The sequence below is a fragment of the Camelus dromedarius genome, chromosome 22 (assembly GCF_036321535.1).
Source record: "Camelus dromedarius isolate mCamDro1 chromosome 22, mCamDro1.pat, whole genome shotgun sequence".
Lineage (NCBI taxonomy): Eukaryota > Metazoa > Chordata > Mammalia > Artiodactyla > Camelidae > Camelus > Camelus dromedarius.
Window position 1 is genome coordinate 12,482,282 of NC_087457.1, and position 18,421 is coordinate 12,500,702.

The 18,421-nt window shown below is 48.5% G+C and overlaps 1 protein-coding gene across 11 annotated transcripts in view; it reads right to left on the minus strand.

Annotated features, from left to right (window-relative positions):
• Window positions 1-18,421, minus strand: part of TACC1 (transforming acidic coiled-coil containing protein 1) — a 95,089-nt gene that overhangs the window by 42,194 nt on the left and 34,474 nt on the right. For 3 of the 11 annotated variants that reach the window (XM_031440078.2, XM_031440077.2, XM_031440076.2), the window contains exons 2-3: window positions 9,793-9,979; window positions 8,660-8,775 (exon numbers count right to left, since the gene is read on the minus strand). The exons of 1 other annotated variant lie outside the window; for it this stretch is intronic. In XM_031440078.2, coding sequence (XP_031295938.2) covers window positions 8,660-8,775; window positions 9,793-9,953 — 277 coding nt within the window. In that variant the 5' untranslated portion in view covers window positions 9,954-9,979. Of the gene's footprint in view, window positions 1-8,659; window positions 8,776-9,792; window positions 10,344-18,421 lie in introns of those variants that run through there. 7 more of the 11 variants (XM_064477442.1, XM_064477447.1, XM_064477448.1 and 4 more) reach the window with 4 other exon arrangements.

Consider the following 18,421-nt stretch of genomic DNA (forward strand, 5'->3'; position numbering starts at 1 on the left):
CCCAAAATGTGAAGGGTTTTTGTTTTTTGTTTTTTGAGTTTCACATCTCTGAGTTCTGGGTCCCTCTGATTCCCTCAAAGTTGAAATATATTTTGTATCTGTACATTCTCAGCTGCACAGACAAGGGCCTCGGCCTCAAAATGGCATAGAACTGGACACACTGCAGTATCCTGGGGGCAGGACACCGGGACAAGGAGGCCTTTTCCAGGCCCACTGGGTAGACCCGAAGGGTGGGCTGCAGCGATCCCACTCCCCTGACAACTCTGGGGCCCCAGGTCACCCAGAGCCTGGGAGTGACCAGGGGCTTCCAAGCGGGTGAGTTAAGACAGTCTCGGTATGTCGTGAAGGTTAAGATGTCACTGCTTAAGGCAGAAAAACACCCCCCCACACACCCTGCCTGAACCCAGACAACAAACTAACTGTCCAAACCTCCTCCTCCCCACCCTCCAAAAAACCCGCCAAACTAGAACATTACCCGGAAGCTGGGGGTCGGGCTGGGTGTCATTTACTTGCTTTTTGTAAGAGACGGGGGGCCAGGTGCCAGGCTGTCCTCCTGAAATAAACTTCTAACTTCTGAGAGGCTCATGCTAATATACAAGACTCTGCAGGTAAAGAATATTCCAGAAAGTCGCTCTAAACTGAACAAGCTTGTACTAAGGATGAAGAAAGTACTTCAAATTTCCAAACCAGCGCCCTGTGCTGTTTTGCTTAAAAAGAGCCCAACCCCGCCCTCTGAAGGCCAAGGTTACACGGAGATAAGAGGGTGGGGCCCACTAGTCAGGAGGATCTGCCCCCCAGGACACAAGTCCTCCCCAGGAGCTGAGCCAACAGTGTGAATCCGGCTTCTCTCCTCACTCAGGAGTGCCGCTGAGCTGTCTGAAGCCACGATTCCAGAGCCTTCTGCCCCATCCCCAGCACGGCGAGGAGAAACGGGCTAACTGAACCCACAAGGAGGACTTCACTCTCGGCTGCCTCACCACCATAAAGCACATCTCTCTGGGGATAATTAACTCCACGATTCAAAACACCAACTGCCTCTCTCACAAAGCAGCAACCGCCCACACAGGGCTAGGAAGCTGACGCAGGATAAAGAGAAAGCAGTGGAACGCTGGGCAAGAGGGGAGCCTCCAGACAGAGCAACGAGACGCCCCCAGAACAGGATGGGGACCCTGGCTGAAAGCACATCATTTCTTCCCCCTCTTCTGCTCCCGCACCCTAAGAAGAGGGGCAGAAGGAAGGGGTGGGGGAGGCAGGGCAGAGGCCCCAAAGGAGGAGAGTGACGGGCTTGTGGCAGCCAGCCTCCAAGATGGTCCTGGAGGAGTCCCACCTCCTGGTATTCACGCCCTTGGACCCGTGGAACCGAAAGGGTACTGTGGAGTAACAGTGCGACTTCTGAGGCTGCCATCAGCGACACTGTAGCTGCCACGCTGGAAGACCACTCAAGCAACCCCGCCGAGAGAGGGGTCCACCCGTGCGGTCAAGAGCTGAGGCCCCCCGCCAACAGCCGGCATCAAGATGCCAGACATGGGGGAGCTGCCTGAGGAGGGGTCCTCCAGCCCCAGTCAAGCCTTCAGATGACTACAGAGCCCCAGCCAACGTCGTGACTGCACCCTCACAGCAACCCCAAGCCGGACCACCCAGCTAGGCTGCACCCAAATTCTGGACCTATGAAAACTATGGGAGATAACAAATGTTTATTGTTTTAAGCTGCTAGTGAGTTGTGCGGTCATCTGTCATGCAGCAGGAGATAACTAATACCGCCCTCTCAGAAAGCACTCTTTCTTCTCCAGAATAGGTGCTTGAGTCCCAGAAGGCCGCCCACATCTCCCTGCACCTGCCTGTCCTCACCCACGCCCGATGCACAGGTGGAGCGTGAAGCCGGAGACATTATGGAACGTGTCCATTCCATCTTTACTCCTCACTGAGGGGCTGAAGCTCAGCATTAAGGCAGCAAAATGTTTTCAATCCAAAAGCACTGCTGACCCAGAGACGATTTCCCCTATTCTGACTCCATGTCTAAATGGTGCTGCAAGTTTCTGATGCTCAAAACTCATAAAATACACTTTATACTTCATACATTATACATGTCAAGTTAACACACGTGGAAGACGTAGCCTCTGATTTCTTTTTAAAATTAGTATCATTTAACAAGACACTAAAGATGTTTTCCCCCATCACATACTCTGTCCTGGCATCATTTTAAGAACTTTTATTCCTTTTGATAAGTCTTCTCTGAATTCAGTAAAGAGAGAGATCCATACATTCCCTGCAGAGAGAATCTTGTGGTGGGAAATCTTTTGGTGGCGATGAGGACTTTGTTGTCATGATTTCCAGCAAAGACACAGGGAAGAGCCTTAGCCTGGACTGGCTAAGACATTGTTTGTGCCTGCCAAACAGGTCCACCAAACTACACATTCCCCCCCTCAAATTACATTTCTCATTGGTGAATTAATGAAGTACTCCATTTGGTTATTATCCCCTTACAAGTTTGGCCACCATCAATCTAACCCCTGAGGACCCAATCATGTTTGCATTGAACCCACAAAATTAGGTTCATGTCTACGCAAAGGTGAGGGTGAGATCTTGAACTCACCAGCATGGTCCCTCGCTAGGCCCAGTGTTAACAGCGGACAAGTCAGCAACTCTCAGTTATCAAGTTCCCACAGAGATGGCTGTTTGGGGTGGATAAGCCATGATCTTCCCATCTCTAATCTGAGTTCAGGAGACCGTAACAAAATGGTTTATATCCATTCACAGGGGCTTCCTGTGAATGGCAGTGCTGGTCACTCAAAAAAGATATCATGACTGCCCTTTAAATGTTTCAGTGGCTTTAGATCACATCCAGTTTTTAGGTGGAACATTAAATGGTAGCAACATAATTTGAGAAGGCTTGCCCCCGACACCTCCCACCCCGAGAAAATGCCTCCACCGCCAGAAACTCTCAAAGTAAGTGATACTGTTTTATTTGACGCTCAGGTAAGCCCCAGACTGGGAAATGCAAGTCTGAAATGAGTTTAATCATTGCAACACTTAAGATGGTCTTGAATTTACTATTCATCTGCAAAGAACGATACTGCTTTGACGGTTACTAAAATCTTCACTTCCGGCAAGGCAGATTTTGCTCCGCCCCCGAGTGTTTTATTCAAACACTGTGGTTCTACATCCTCTGAGATCTCTGCTGGGAAAACTATACTTTTCCCCCACGAGTCCACTCCCTTTGGGTGGAGCGCCGTATAGAAGTGAGGTGCTCCCTCCTCGGGTCATTTACTAGTGTAAGTAAAGCAACACAGAAACACGGCCTGACCCCACTTACTAACTGGTAGGACTGTCCAAGCTGAGGGCTACAAACATTCAATGGTTGGAGGAGGGGAGGGCGGAAGTGGACTTGTATCATGCTACTGAGGTTTTCAAGCCCTAGACATTTTATAAAAATAGAATTATAAAAGTAAAAATAAAATCAAAAGTGAAAGAGACAATCGCACCAAAAAATTAAAATCAAAAATAAGAGCATCAGCCTGGGATGTTACCCAAGGAGCCACATGGGCTGAATTATCAGACTAGGTAACAGTAAGGGTTCTTAGTCCCACTGTTTCTAGGAAACTCTAATGATGCAATCCCTGTGGTAGGGGGCAGGGAAAGGATGTTAAAATCTCTCAGGAGAACCATGCTTATAGATATGGTTCATACTGGAACTCTCCAGTAAGTACCTCATGAAAAATGTTTGTGTAGTATTTGCTTGTATGTGTAGCCCAAAGCTTTAGAATCAAAAATCTAACACTTATATTTTAATGAGATCTCCATTTTAGGTCTTATATGCACAGAGTCTACAACAATCCAATACAGACACCATGTCAACCACACAGTGTACACCAACAATATCCCATAGTAACAATCAGATTACAGATTCTCAAAAGTTACATTAAAAACACTTAATGGGCAAAAGTGAAAAAGTCTGTATCTTTGTACTTCCAGCAAATGATTCCAAAATTTTCCTCATTCTTCCCTAATTTCCTTTTTTTATCAGATCTTTTAGTTAACTGACAATGCGGTAGAGCGACAGAGCAAAACATCTGTCTGGGAGGGAGACAGCCAGCCAGCCCAAACCAGCCTCTCCCTGAAGCCTTACCTGAATGGCTCCCAGCACCCATGGTTCATTTGTTAATTAATCAGGTGTAGCCTTGTAGCTTTTTAAAAGCCATCACCCCAAATCACTCAAACTTCACAATTTCATCAAAATTGTCATAGGCGTGTATCTAAGTCAGCAAACTTTTCTATAAAGAGCCAAAGGGTAACTACCTCAGGCTTCTGCCGGCCATTTGGTCTCTGTTCCAGTCCTCAGCCCTGAAACCTCGGTGCAAAAGCGGCCACAGACAACATTTAACTGAGCGAGCGTGGCTGCCTTCCAATAAAACTTTATTTGTGGGCCCTGAAGTTTGAATTTCACATCGCTTTCACACATCACAAAGTATTTTTTTCCCCAACCATTTAAAAACGTAGAGACAGTTCTTAGCTCTTGGGCAAAACAGTAAGAAGCTGTAGCAGGCCAGGTTTGGCCCATGAGTTGGCTGATGCCTGATTTAGACGAACCCAAACTGTGTCAACAGCTCTGCAGTCTCCCCAGGCATCCAGCAGTAAATATCTACGGATTGATCCTGTTTATCTCTCCCCTGCTATTCTGGAGTATGTGTTTGAAATATCTAGGCAATCTAATCAGCACATCAAACGGGGGAGTTGTTCCTAGGGCACAGGAGAGCTTCAGCCTGAGTTAAAATTCTCTCCCTCAAAGAAAGGTAACAATCTGTAAATAAAGGGGTGTGTGCATGCTGGGGGAGGCCTCAATTAGCAGACATCCACTGCAGCTTTTATAATCTAAAATACTGGACAAAACCACAGTCCATCAGCAGGAAAAAAAAAAAGGGATGAACTTGAGATTGTACCTCTTTCCTAGGTAGGCGACGTCTCCTCAGTGACACACCTCCCAGCAAAGAGAAAGAGCAGTGACACCAGCAACTTAAACATCCCTTTCGGAGAAAGGCAGACAGATAGCAAACACAGAACTACTGGCCCCAACACTATAGCCACCACTCTCGTATATCCAAGAAACCTCTCTGGCTATAGTTTTATTTTGCCAGTTAGTCTGAAACTGGCTTCTATCTGTGGCTTAAACAAAACTCCACAACCTCGCCCACGTCTAATTCCTAGGATGGCATACAACTCTAGAGTTATTACAGGCGTACCTTGGAGATGCTGTGGGTTTGGTCCCAGACTACTGCAATGAAGTGAGTATGATGTGCAAAATGAGTCACTGGCACTGTTTTTGGTTTCTCAGTGCATAAAAAAGTTATTTTTATATTTTTCTGTAATTTATTAAGTTTGCAACAGCACTGTCTTAAAAACAATATATATATCTTTATTTAAATACGTTTTATTGCTAAAAAAAAAAAAGATAACTATCATCTGACAATGCAGGAGTTGCCACAAACCTTCAATCCATAAAAAATGTAGTATCTGCGAAGTACAATAAAATGAGATATGTCTGTATAGCATTCAGATACTTTTAAGTCCCTAAAAAGCGTCCAAAAAAAAGAAAAGCGTCCAATAAAAAGAAAAGTAACCCAAAATAGATGAAGATGTTTCCGTGAGTCCAAAGAACTAGATGGAGGCCCTGGGTACAGATGTAAGGCCACACATATGAGGGCCCTGACACACCAGGGAGCCAGGATCTTTTATGTGTGTTAACTCCGACCCCCTGACTGGGTAACAACTCACAGATCAGCCCCACAGAAGACACAGTCTTATACAATCTACCTGCTGTCCCACCGTTCTCCAGAACCACAGGAATATAAAAGACTAACTTTATCAGGAGCTAAATAATCAACAGTTTGGGGAGAAAGAGAACCATTGAGGCCCAGAAATTAGACTTCAACATTAGACTCTGGGAATTTTTGCCCACTGATATCTTCCTTGATTAGACCTCTGTCTGTCTTTTTTTTTTTTAAACAAACAAATAAACAAACAAAAACATTTTCTGTGTATATATGAAAAGGCCATCATCAACAGGGCTCTGGACCAGGACTGGGTGTTGGGTTGAAGAAGTCTGAGAAGGCAGGATACTACCAGGCTGATGGTCTTTATTTAAAGACTTTAAACTGAAAGATTTCACAATACTTAGTGGTTGTTCCCTAGTCTGTACCCCCGGCCATATACATGGTCTGCAATTACGATCTACTCCACAGAGCTTTCCTGGTCCATGATTCTCAAAAAGGAAAACTGCTAGAGAGAGTGAAGAAGGGAGTATGAGCTAGAAGTTACCAAAACTTGTAAAAATGAGTCAGTGGCACAGAAGGGACCACCTGGGCCCGTGTGGCTCTGGGGGCCTGGGCCATACAGGCCTCTATTCAATGAGCAAAGAATGTGTCAGGATGAATCAGGCTACCAGCTGACCGAGCAGTGAGGGAGGGGGAGGCCAAGCTGAGCAATTCAAAGAGGCTTTCAAACAGCTACTTAACGTATCCTGTAAGCTTTATTTAAATTTGGTCACAGAACAGTTCTTTCAGGCTTTCAAATCTCCCTTCTGATCTGCCAATCTCAAGAGAAGAAAAGGGAAGCTGTGAAGTGGCCTCTTACGTCACTGAGACTGCTACAAGGCAGCCCTCCAGCAGGAATCGTGCCCGTTCCCAGGAGGACTCTGCCCCCGAATCCTCAGCAGGGAAGCCCAGCATCGAGCTCACCACCTTGAAGCAAAACCAGCTCACGAAAAGCTGATGTCATCGCCCCAGTAATTCTAGCTCCGTCATGAAGCCCAGAGCCCCACGAGGAATTTACTAAGCAAGAAAGCACAATAACTGTTGGGAGAATAAAGACATCCATCCTACAGTTCCTTCTCCAGACAGCAGCCAGTTAGCCTTTGAAAAAGGAAGTCAAAACACGAGCCCTGTCTGCAAAGCCCTCTGCCGTGGGCTGAACTGTGTTCCCTCCAAAAGATGCGCTGAAGACCTAACTCCCCGCATCTGTGAATGTGACCGCATCGGGAAATACAGCTGACCCTCGAACAACGCAGGGGCCCCCCACCCCAGCACAGTCAAAAACCCTCCACACCAGCATACGCGTGGACCAGCACAGTTCGTACATGTGTTGTTCAAGGGTCAACCGTAGTACCTTTGTAGATGTAGTTAAGATGAGGTCCACCTGGATTAGGAAGGTCCCTAAATCTAGTGACTGGTGTCTTTATAAGAAAGGCACAGAGACACACAGGGAGAAGCTGGCCATCTAATGAAGGAGGCAGAGATGGGAGTCTCACTGCCACAAGTCAAGAACACCAAGAAATGCTAGCAACTGCCGGAAGCCAGAAGAAACAGGGAAGAATTCTTCCCCAGAACCTTTGGGGGGAGCAAGGCCCTGCCAACACCTTGGTTTCAGACTTCTAGCTTCCAGAACTGTGAGAGAATAAATTTCCGTTGTCTTAAGCCACGTAGTCTGTGGCACTTTTTATGGGCAGCCCTAGGAAGCAAACGCATCCTCCAGTGACTTCCTCTCTGAGTCAGAAAGAAAATCAAAGCATCGCTATGTTAAGGTCCAGACGTCCCTGGACCTGCATGACTTCAGCTTCCACTACTCCCTGCCTAGTCACTGCAGCCACCCTGGCCTCTTCCCAGGGCTCCAAACATGCTGCCACCCTGCCACCAGAGGGCCTCCCCCTGTCGCAGGCAGGCGCTGCCTCAGACTTGAGCAGGTGCCAGTCTCTCTGCTGAGAAAGCTCTCTGGTCAGGAACCTGCCCAGCCATGCCCCCCATCATCCTTCCCGGCTCTGCTCAAGTCCCCTGATCAGGAAGGCTCCCCCTCATCTGCCTTCACATCTCCTACCCGCACCACATACGCTCAGTTCCTCCTTCCCCTGCTTTATCTTTTTCCCCTCAACACTGAAGACAAGCTGACATATGGATTTTGCTTCCCCTCTGAAAGCGCCATCTCCTTCCACAGCGCTTGCCTGGTGGGCACGGGACTGCTTCCCTGCGTTCTATTAACTGAACGGAGAGATAAACTCCATCAGCACTGGTGACGCTTAACTCAGAACTGGCCGGGTGACAAAAATGGTTTTTACTAACAAAGGGGAAGAGCAGCAGCTTCTGGAGGTGAAGGGCAGGCTCAAGGTTGGGCTGAGGGGCCGGGGTTTCCCGGGGACTTACCACCATCCCTGGGGGATGAGGAAGAGGGAAACAATTCTGCAACAGCCTCTTAAGATTCCTCTTTATCTAAAAAAGGCAACACTTACCTCTAATTCTTGCCTCCAGCTACACTCTGGAGAAACGTGTGAAGCAAATCTAAGCATTCCTCCACCTTGGCGTTACCACACACGTTTTTTGTTTTTCAGGGGCTGAGGGGAAGGGCCTAGCAGGAGTGTTCAATTAATGATAATCTCATTCTGCAAACGTACAACCTATTTCAGGAAGAAAGCCTCTGACCACCCCACTTGTTTTTTGTAAAAACTAACAACAACAACAAAAAAATCATTTCAAATAAACCAGCAGCTTTCAAACAGCTCCTGCTCAGGAAGGAGACAATCTCAACCTTTTCAAATGGCCCTAAGTGAACACTTTTCTTTCCCTCATTTACATTTTCAAAACTTTAAACAAAAGAGGCAGAAAATGAAAGTCTTTACCTTGGGTTTTGGCTCCAGGGCCTGCCAGTCCCAGCTGTGAATCACAGGAGTCCTTGAGCGGGGATCTGATGGGCGTTTCAGCTTCAGGGGTCTCAAAATTACCTTCAGAATCCGAGCTGCCAAGGGGGAAAAATGGGGAATTACCACTTTCAACGGTATTTCTGACACCTTTTAGAGCCTCCACATCCACAAAGGCTAACGTCCAGTATTTTGGCCTAACTTTACAACCCACGGGCCCTCGGTGTGGACTGGCCGGTGGGAGCTGCTGTGGATTTTCCTAACAGGGCCCTCCTCCGGCTTCTGTCTGGTCTCCGTCTCCCTGAAATCTCCGTCCTCCAGAGCCTTTCTCCAGCACCCTTTATTTTTGATGTCATCCTTCCCTGTGACATCCCCCTAAAGCACTTTGCAGCAGACTCCTTTTCTCCCAAGAGCCCTTTCCTGGAGGTTTAAAAATGAAGATTGCCCCCTCACCCTAAAAAAAATTAAGCCAATTCTCTCGCCAGGATGCCTTTTTCTTCCGCAGGCCTCTACCTGGTTGGAACTCACTCGGCAGGAGGCCGAGAATGCTGTCACCTGCCTTCCGCAATCTTACGGGTGACAGACAGCTCAGTAGAGACCACCATTTCTCACCAGCTGCCAGAGGCCTGTCATCACGCGACCTTCTTTACTAAGGGTGCATATATGGGACACAGTGGGGCCCCAGGAAGGCCTGGGAGTGACATCTTCCCCACAAGGGAGGGCCCCAAGTTCCACAGGGTGTGATCCACGATTGACTCGTGTGTGTGTGTGTGTGTGTGTGTGTGTGTGTGTGTGTGTGTGTGTTGGGGCGGGGGCTGGGAGGTTCAAGCTTAGAGAAAGTGACCGAGGCAGACGGGGATGCGGAGGGACTGCAGATGCTGGGTTAGGTTCAGAAAGCTCATACTGAAATGGAGAAGGGCTGGGGGAGAAGACACCCGGGAGGACAGAACATCCTGAACTTTCGAATGCACAGCGGGGGACCTGGTTACAGGCAGGGACGCAGCATTGCCATGAACACGGTTACGCGGGTGGCGACCACAAACACGCACACAGAATGAGCCGCAGATGGATGGATGGCAGCGCGTGTGCATCTCGGCAGGAACGCGTGTACTTGCCTGAAACTCAAGGATTTGGTCTCGGCTTGCGAGTCCTCCTCCTCGGGGTCGCCCTCGGGCCCTCGGGCCTCGTCCTCTCCGGCACCCCCGCCGCGCACCGCGGACCACGTCCATTTCGCCCACTGCACGGGGGACAGGATCTGCCAGGGGCTGAACGCCATGAGCGCGGCTCCTCCGGCTCCGGCTCCTAGGAGGAGGGGAAGGGGGAGAGCCTTTTTTCCCTTTCAAAATGGAGGGAACCGGTGACAGGCGCCTGGACGCGTTTCCAGCGGAGGCGCGGATGTGGTTAAACGAGCGCCGTCGGGGGCGCGGGTGGAGCGCTTCCTCTCGGCCGGCAAGCTGCGCCGCTTCCTCCTCGTCCTCCTTGCGGAACGCGCGGCCGCGGCGCCCCCGCGTCCGGCGACTCCCGCGGGGGAAGATGCCTCTCCTGGGGCCTTCTTGGGGCTGGGGCCCGCGGCGCCCGGCGGCTCGGCCTTGGCAGCTCCGGGGCTCAGGGTCCGGCTGCCCGGCGGCCCGGCTCCCGCCTCCCCGCCGGCCGGGCGCGCATCAGCTGCGGCGGAGCCGCACCCCAGGAGCCGCCCCCTCGGACCGTACTATTCGCGCGCGCCCGCGGGGGCGGCGGCGGCGGCGGGCCTTTGAAGTGCGCGGCTTGCCGGCCGGATCCCCCCGCCGCGGCGCCACGCTGGTCGCGCCCGCACTGCGGGAAGGGGCTTCCCGGCTGCGACTCTGGCCGCTGGCCGAGGACCCGGGCGCCTCTAACAGCTCTGCCCGCGTCCGCAGCGGGGACGGTCTGTTTTCCGGCTCCGTGCACGCTGGCCTGTTCCTCCTTCCCTTTTTATTATTATTTTTTTTATCTTGCCACCGCTACTTAATGGCGTGGGTGATACTGGGTCGCAGAGTTTAACCCCTTTTTGTAAAAAACTTTGAGGTCGCAGTGGTGGGTGTTTTCCCCTCCCTAGTAGTGACCGCCTGGAAGAATTCAGCCAGTTCACCTTCAACCCCATCACTCCTAAGATTTGGAAATCCCTCAGCAACGCTGCAAGAGAAGCCAAGGACTGGAACTGTGGATGCTTTGTCCCTCCCCAGTCCGCACAGGTGGATGCGCCGTGGCCCGGCCTTGGGTAAAACAGGCGCTAAATTACCCTGCGAAATGACAGCCTGATGGGTTCCTCGTTCTTTTTGACTCTTTCTTTTCATAACTTCTAAGTCTTTGATTTCCGACTTCGTTTGCTGCTTCAGAAGTCAGCCAACAGGCCTGGTGACGGCAGCCTTCAAAATAAACACCCTCTATGGCTGAAGGCAGAGGGTAATAGAGGTCTCTTCGAGTTTTCTTCATTTTCCATTCAGGGATTCCACTTTGGCCTTGCCCTGCTCAGAATCAGCAATGCACCAAGTGAAAGGACTGCCTCAAACATCCAGGCTTAATGATCTTGCCTGAATAAGGAGTTCCGAGTTAATTTCCAGAGTTGCAGCCAATCTGTGGAGTGGCTGCAGGTTCCCATAGAGAAAGCAGCCCCAGAATTTAGGAACAGTCAAGCTGAAGGTGCCAAAGAGACGTCTCCCCTGGAAGGGGTCGGCATGCATCCTGCTGATGAATCATGGCTGTCTTACACATTCAATAATAAAAACAAAAGCAAAAATAATGCAAGATACGGCGTGGCAGGTACTCTTCCCATAACAGAAGGGCAGAGGTTTGTCTTTTGAAGTCTAGACTAAAGGGTTGGGTTATCTGGATGCTTTAGAATTCATTCAGCCCCTTCCCAGAGATAAACACATCACAACTGTCACAACTGTCACGACTTCTGGGGACTACAGAGATGTGAAATAAACAGGAGTCGGTTTTTGTTTTGTGTGTGTGTGTGTGTGTTTTAGGTCTACATGAAAGAACCCAAACACTATCCAACTGTTATTATTTTTAGGTTTATGGCTCATCACATAAACCTTCAGATTATTTATAAGGACCCCCCAGGTTCCTAGGTCTGACACAAGTGTTTTGCTGCTTGGAAATCTTATGACCCATGTAAATCAGTAATTGCTATATACTAGATCCTGTTCATTCTTCCTCCTGAATAGCCCTCCAAGCTTTTCATTCCTCTGCATCCTGGCTGTGTCTGACAGTCCCTGCAGTCCCATTTTTCATAGAGCTACTGTAAATGTCTCCCAGCTGGTTCCACCTCTGAGAGTTTTCTCAGCTGGGGTCGCCCTTGCCTGGTTGCTCTGTGACTTGTGCTCTAGTCTTGCCGTTCCTCTCCCCTCTATTCCGGCCTTTTGGAATCCTAGCTGTGATCACTAGAGAACTGGTTCTGAATCGTGTTTATGTCCAGGAATCAACGGGGGTGCTTCTTGATCAAGACACAAATCCAAACTGCCAGCAGGATCTGCACATCTACATTTTTTACCAAGTGTCCTGGGGAATTTTTTTCACAGGAGAAATTTGGGAAACAAGGACCAGCTTTAGCCAATGGATTGCTGCTTCCGGAACAATCTCCCTCTTGCCTGCAGAGTTTTGCACACCTCATCCCCGCCCCCTCCACCTCCAGTCTCTAGACCTTGACTGCCCAGACTTCTTCCTCACCCAGCCAGAGTGTCGGCTCTGGGAAAGCAGGCTGATTTCTCCCTGCTTTCCACCATTTCTGTACCCAGAACATTCATAGAGGCTTTTACCGTGGCCCTTAGATAGCTGTGAAAGGGGGGCACTGCTAATAGTTACACCAGGACCACAGACATAAACCAGGACGTCCCAGGATGTAAGGTCACCCTATACTGAGCACAGTATATATTGCAGATCTGCGTATGTGACTGTCCCACTTCTGGACCATAAGCTTCTAACCAGCAGGAACCACACTGTATTTATGGTTTATTTTTGTTTCCCCAGAGATCAGGACAGGGCCACACCCTCAGTAGGGTATTCAATAAATGTGCAGAAAAGCAATATTGTAGGTTACAAATAGACCTGAGAAGCTTGGCTAGGGTGACATAGATTCCTTAAGCCTGACTCTTCCTGGGGAAATCAGGATTTTGAAGCAGCACAGAACAGAACGCATACGAGTGATGACGCCGGCAAGACAAAGCTCAGCGTATACAGCAATTTCTCGAAAATGGAGAAGCAAAGGCCTGGGTTTCTGAAAATCCATCCTCTGCAAGCTTTCGAACTTAATGTGAACAGCAGTAAAGTAATTACTCAATAGCTCTAATTGATTTTTTTTCTCCAGAAGTACAAATAATGAGGCTAAGCGATATACCAATTTCCCTGTAACTCTGGGAAAGAATGGGCGATGTTTGACAACCAAGGTAAATCTTTTTGCCGCTGCACTCTTAGCCTCACGGAGCAGAATGTCTGCAAATTCCTGACCAAATGGCACGTCTTGGTTTTGGAAATGACCGTAAGCAGAGGAAGGGCCCAACTGTTCTCTTTCTTCCTGTGCTTCTTGCCCTTCGCAGAGGCTTTGGATCAATACACCATGAAAATCTAAAATGACACTCCTTGAAACACTCCACGGTGGTGGCAGGGCCAGCCACACACCTTGCTGCTAAATGGATGCTCCAGAGGGGTCTGCAAAATGGGTCTCTTTGGTAAAAAAAAAAACAAAAAAAAACAGAATAAAATATATGAGTCAGCAAACTCTCACACAAGGAAATTATCCACTTAGTGGCTTGGCTACAGGGAGAATGCCCGTGGGAACGCAGCAGGAGGGGAGGGCAGAGGCAGGGTGGGGCCTGATTGCTGGGGAAGGATCCGCACACCTGTTATGGGGGAGACCTTAACTCAAGTTGAACTTGACCTTGTAGTGGGGGGAAGTGACAAGGCCTGGGTAGTAGCTGTGTCATCCAGAAAACACTGCTGTGGCTAAGGGGTGACCTGACCCAGTTTTTGGAGCCCATCTAACCATCACCCAAACCCTGAATTTTTTTTCTTTAATGGAAGTACTGGGGATTGAACCCAGGACCTCGTGCACGCTAAGCACGCGCTCTACCACTGAGCTATACCCTCCCACCACAAACCCTGGATTTTATAAGCCATCTTCCAAGCTTTCCTGTTCTTACTAATTTAAGTTGTTTTAAACCTTGCAGAGGCCAACATGGTGCAGGGCAAACAGAAGACATTTGTACGCCTGCGTGGCCCAAGGAGCCTGGATGGAGGGGAGTCACTGGGCTTTGGAGCAGGTAAGTTACATTTCCATTTAGAAAGATCATTCCGGCAATAATCTGTGGCCTGGGGTGGAAGAGGTGAAACCTGGAACTGGCCTCCTTATCTTCCACTCCCCTTGTTCAGTAAGTGTCGGAGTGGTGAGCAGTCCACGCACGATGCGGAACCTTTTACAATGGAAGGAAAAGGAAACTGCTTCTGCAAAGAAAGAAGATAAGCATTTCCGACAGCCGGTGAAAAGAGAAGGCCTGTGTGTGAGAGGCGACCTTGAGGGAGAGGAAGAGGCTGGGAAGGAGGCTGGGACCGGGATGGCATGAAGGGAATCAGAGATAAAGTCACCACCGAGAAAGCAGAAAGGGTGGGCAGGCAGGCAAACCCATCAACTTATCTGTATTTTCTAACAATTTAAGAATTTGATGAGCAGAACATACATCTAATTCAATTAGGATTAAATGCCAGATTGATGATGTAACCAAAGTGGCCGGGCAGCTCTGAAGGGCTGAGAAAAAGCACTGGCCCACGTGAATTGAAACAGCAAATGGCAGCTAGATTTAGGTGCCTCATCAGAACCTCCCCATCCTGCGTTTTGAGAGTCACCTGTCGCCTGGATGAGCTTTGAAGACGTGGTAGGGCGTTCCTGGCATGTGCTTTCACCATCAACCTGATCACTGAACGTTCTCTCCTCGCCCACCAAGCTAAACACCCTCAACCCTTAACTTGTTTCTTCTTGAATATTTAAGCGCAGAAGGACTCTAAGATGTAATGATAACTGTACCTTACATCAGTCGAGTTTCATCCGACCCTAATACTGAGCAGGACCCTGTGGGACTCCCCTCTACAACTCTTGCCTCTTGTTTATAGAAAAGCTGACGTCGCCCAGGCCTCCCTGAGTCACAGAGGAGCAGCTCAAGTTATTGATCAGGACAAGCCTGCAGCACTGGGGGGTGGCAACCCTGACCACCTATCTCAACCATTAACTGAGATTGTGCCTTCATTTCCCTTTAAAACTTTCACGGCTGAACAGAATCTTTGGAGCTTTTTTTTAGGGGGGTGGGGGGAGTGCTGTGTCCACCAGATTGCAGGCATTCTGATTAAAAGCAACTTTCCTTTTTGTTACCAAGACTGTTGCCCCCAGGCTCCTACCCCTGCCTGTCCCTCAAACAGAAACCAATTACCCTCATCTAAGTCTCAGGAGGCAGCTGCAGAGAAGACACAAGAGCTGGTTAGAACCAATGGAGCCCAAGATGGTGGAGAATTTGACTTCCAGTGGACCTCGAGCCTCACTATACACTCATTGTAACGCATTAGCATGCTAAGTGACACGCCCACCAGAGCCATGACGGTTGACGGTTGCCATGACAACCGGAAAAGCCTGTACAAGGGCTGATTGGCTCCATCACACCTGGAAGGAGGACGTCATGATGGCAGAAGCCTCCCATAAAGCCCACGCGGCCCGACCTGGGCAGGAGCTGTCCCTACCGGCCATCTAGGCTGACAGCCCCCGACTCAGGCGCTTCCTTTCCCTGCTTTTCTTTCCTTCTCCTGCCAAGGGCTTTCCTTCCTTTTCCTCTTTGGAGAAATAGGGCAGCTTTGACTCATCCCTCTGCCTCAGCTGTGCATTCTTGCCAGCCAGCAGATAAGGACTCACACTTCGGTGGGCCTCCTAATTTAGGGGTCTCTCTATCTGCTAACAACCCCACAATCGCCCAACCATCCTCTCAGGGAGTGCGACAGGTCTTCTCAGTTTGCTGATGACTACAGTGGACTGAAGCAGAAAGAGCAACCACCTGTCTGGAATGGTGCCCCCGCTAACTGGCACCAGAACGGAATCTGGAACCCTCGTCTCTAAGTTTCAGTTTCCTTCCTTCGTTCTGCATCAAACTGGAATAAAAAAAAAAAAATGCCCTCGCAGCCACTCTGGGCTGGTGGCTCCATCAGTCCTCGCCATGTGGGGCCGCCACAGCAGTCTTGGCTTCCTGCTTACGGGGCGCGGGCTGCAGAGTCACAACTCGGTACACATCACTCCCCCGGTGAGAGACTGCCATTGCCAACAACGGCACTGATGATATGCAAATAAGTTAACATCATGGTCTTAACCTTACAAGATCCAATGTTGTCCTTCACCTGGGGGTTGTCATCACCTGGAGATTTGAGATCTTCCCTCCACTACCCACACACCCCGATCAGGGAATCTGTATTGTGCATTGACACTGAAACTTACATTGTACAGAGAACCTCCTTTCTCGTTTTTGTTTTTTTAAAGAGAAAAGCTGGATTTATGTCCATAGTTAATACTTTTTCAGAGTTCCAGGAAAATTAGAAGGAATCCAGATTGCATTCGTTAAAGACTTGGCCAAGCTCCCCACCTAGAGCCTGCTCAGAGATCCTTGCCCTGGTCTTTGCTCTGGGGGCACCTCATCAGATCCACCCTCTCATCTATTTTGTTCTGCATCATAAAACCAAAGTTTGACTTCCCCAGAAGGTATGTTATTCAACTTAGGTCACAACCAGACCTTCCAGCAGAACCGCCCCAGAGCAGAGTTACACGGGGTCAGCTTTTGGAGAAGCCAGAAAAGAAATACACATATGTTCTGACGTTGACACAAAACCAGTGTCACAGAAGAGCCAGGTGTACAAGGTTCTCCCTCATCCGCAGCAGATGCCATGACTTCATGTTTACTGACTTTATAAGCAAGTTCACTTTTGCGCTGTCCCCTGGGATGTAAGAGTGTTAGAGAAACCGTTGTTGATCACAGAAGATAGAAACAGAATTCAGTCAGTCGGTCCATTCTACGTGAGGAAGATGACCCCAACGTTGTCCCTCATGCTTGCCACCAACTACCACAAATCTGAACTTGAAAACAAGCAAAGGGACAATAAACACAGAAGATCCTCTCAGAGCAGTGAACCACCTTTAAGCTTAGAAACGTCTCTTCCGGCAGATACAGGTTGGTTTTTCCTACTAAACCACATTACTAAGATCACAAAGCCTGTTAAACGGGTATATCATCTTGTAAAATGACTGATGTAGCACATTTTGTTTATTTTTCAGCGCAACTTACATTCCTTGTTAGCAGATGAGGCACCAGGAAGAGTGGGCCCTCCAATCAGAGAGCTTTATACACAGAGCCTGAGACACGAAAACCATCTGAAACCCTTTCTAAATTATTTACGAGTTTAAGTTTCTAATAACGCACGTTACCCTGACTTTGAGAGATCTCCTTTACTTCATTAACCAGGGTTACAGGGAAGGGTGGGAGCTAAGGCGGGGGAATTACGGACATTGAAATAGAATAATATTCCTTCTCCTGTGGCCATTTCATTTCCTCCCCTTCAAAATAAAATAAATATTCCCCCAATAAACCTCCCCATTTGTTAGACCAGAGGAACATTGGTCAGATGGCTCCGACTTTCTGAGATCATCCTGATATCAAATGTTCTACCTGCTATCCCCATAAATACGTGTCCCCCTTTTCATTTACGAAACATTGTCCCTGGGAAGTTAGAAGGTGCAGACTGTGTGCGTGGGGGGGGGCCACTGGGAAAGGGCAGCAGAGATTCACTGCTGGGAGGATGTGGGAGAAGGATCTGCTCAGAAGAGAGAATAAAACCACAAAAAGTTTTCCAAAGTAACTGGGACACCCACTCCACGGAAACCTTGCTCTGGGGACGTGGGGATCTTCGTTACGGTAGCTTGTGTTTTTGATGCATAACCTTCCTGGGAGAAAAAGATGGGGAACTCAGAACCCCACCACGTGGTATGCAGCCTATTACTTCCAGCCTATTACTTTCTACAGGAAGAGTTTCACTGCTATAATTTGCTTCTGAAACTGCATGTGGGTGAAAATTGAAGAAAAATGTATGTCTTTACTTCCCTGTTACAGTACCGGCGGGACAGGGGGAAGCTGTCCTTTCTGTGGGTGTGAACTTTTGTAAAAGTGCCCGATAGTAACCTTGCTCATTTTCTTCACGGATAAATGTAAGCTAAGTGATTAGCTGAATAAAAGCAAACACAGAATGATGTTCCAAGTTGGTAAAACTAAATTTTGTAAAGATGGCGATCCTACCCAATTAATTTACAGGTCTAATGCGATTACCACCAGAATTCCTATGGGATTTTTCTGAGGATTTGTCAACATTTTTCAAAAGTTTATCTGGAAAGTGGGGAGGGTAACTAAACTGATAAGCATACTTTAGGTTCTTTGGGGAAAGAAGAGGCAAGAAAGGGATTAGTTCTGCAAGATATTAAGACACATTTATGCAAAAAGAGGCATATTCGTGTTCTGTGAAACAGAACAGAAAGCCCAGAAAACGTACCTGTAAGATGGAGAAATTTATTAGGTGGTAGAGAAGTTACAAGCCAGTGGGGAAGGGAAGATTATATAATAAATGGTTGAAGAGTAATTGGTTGGCAATGGGAAAAGATGAAATCAAACCCTTACCTCGGAGCATAAGATAAACTCCAGATGGATGAGACGGCTA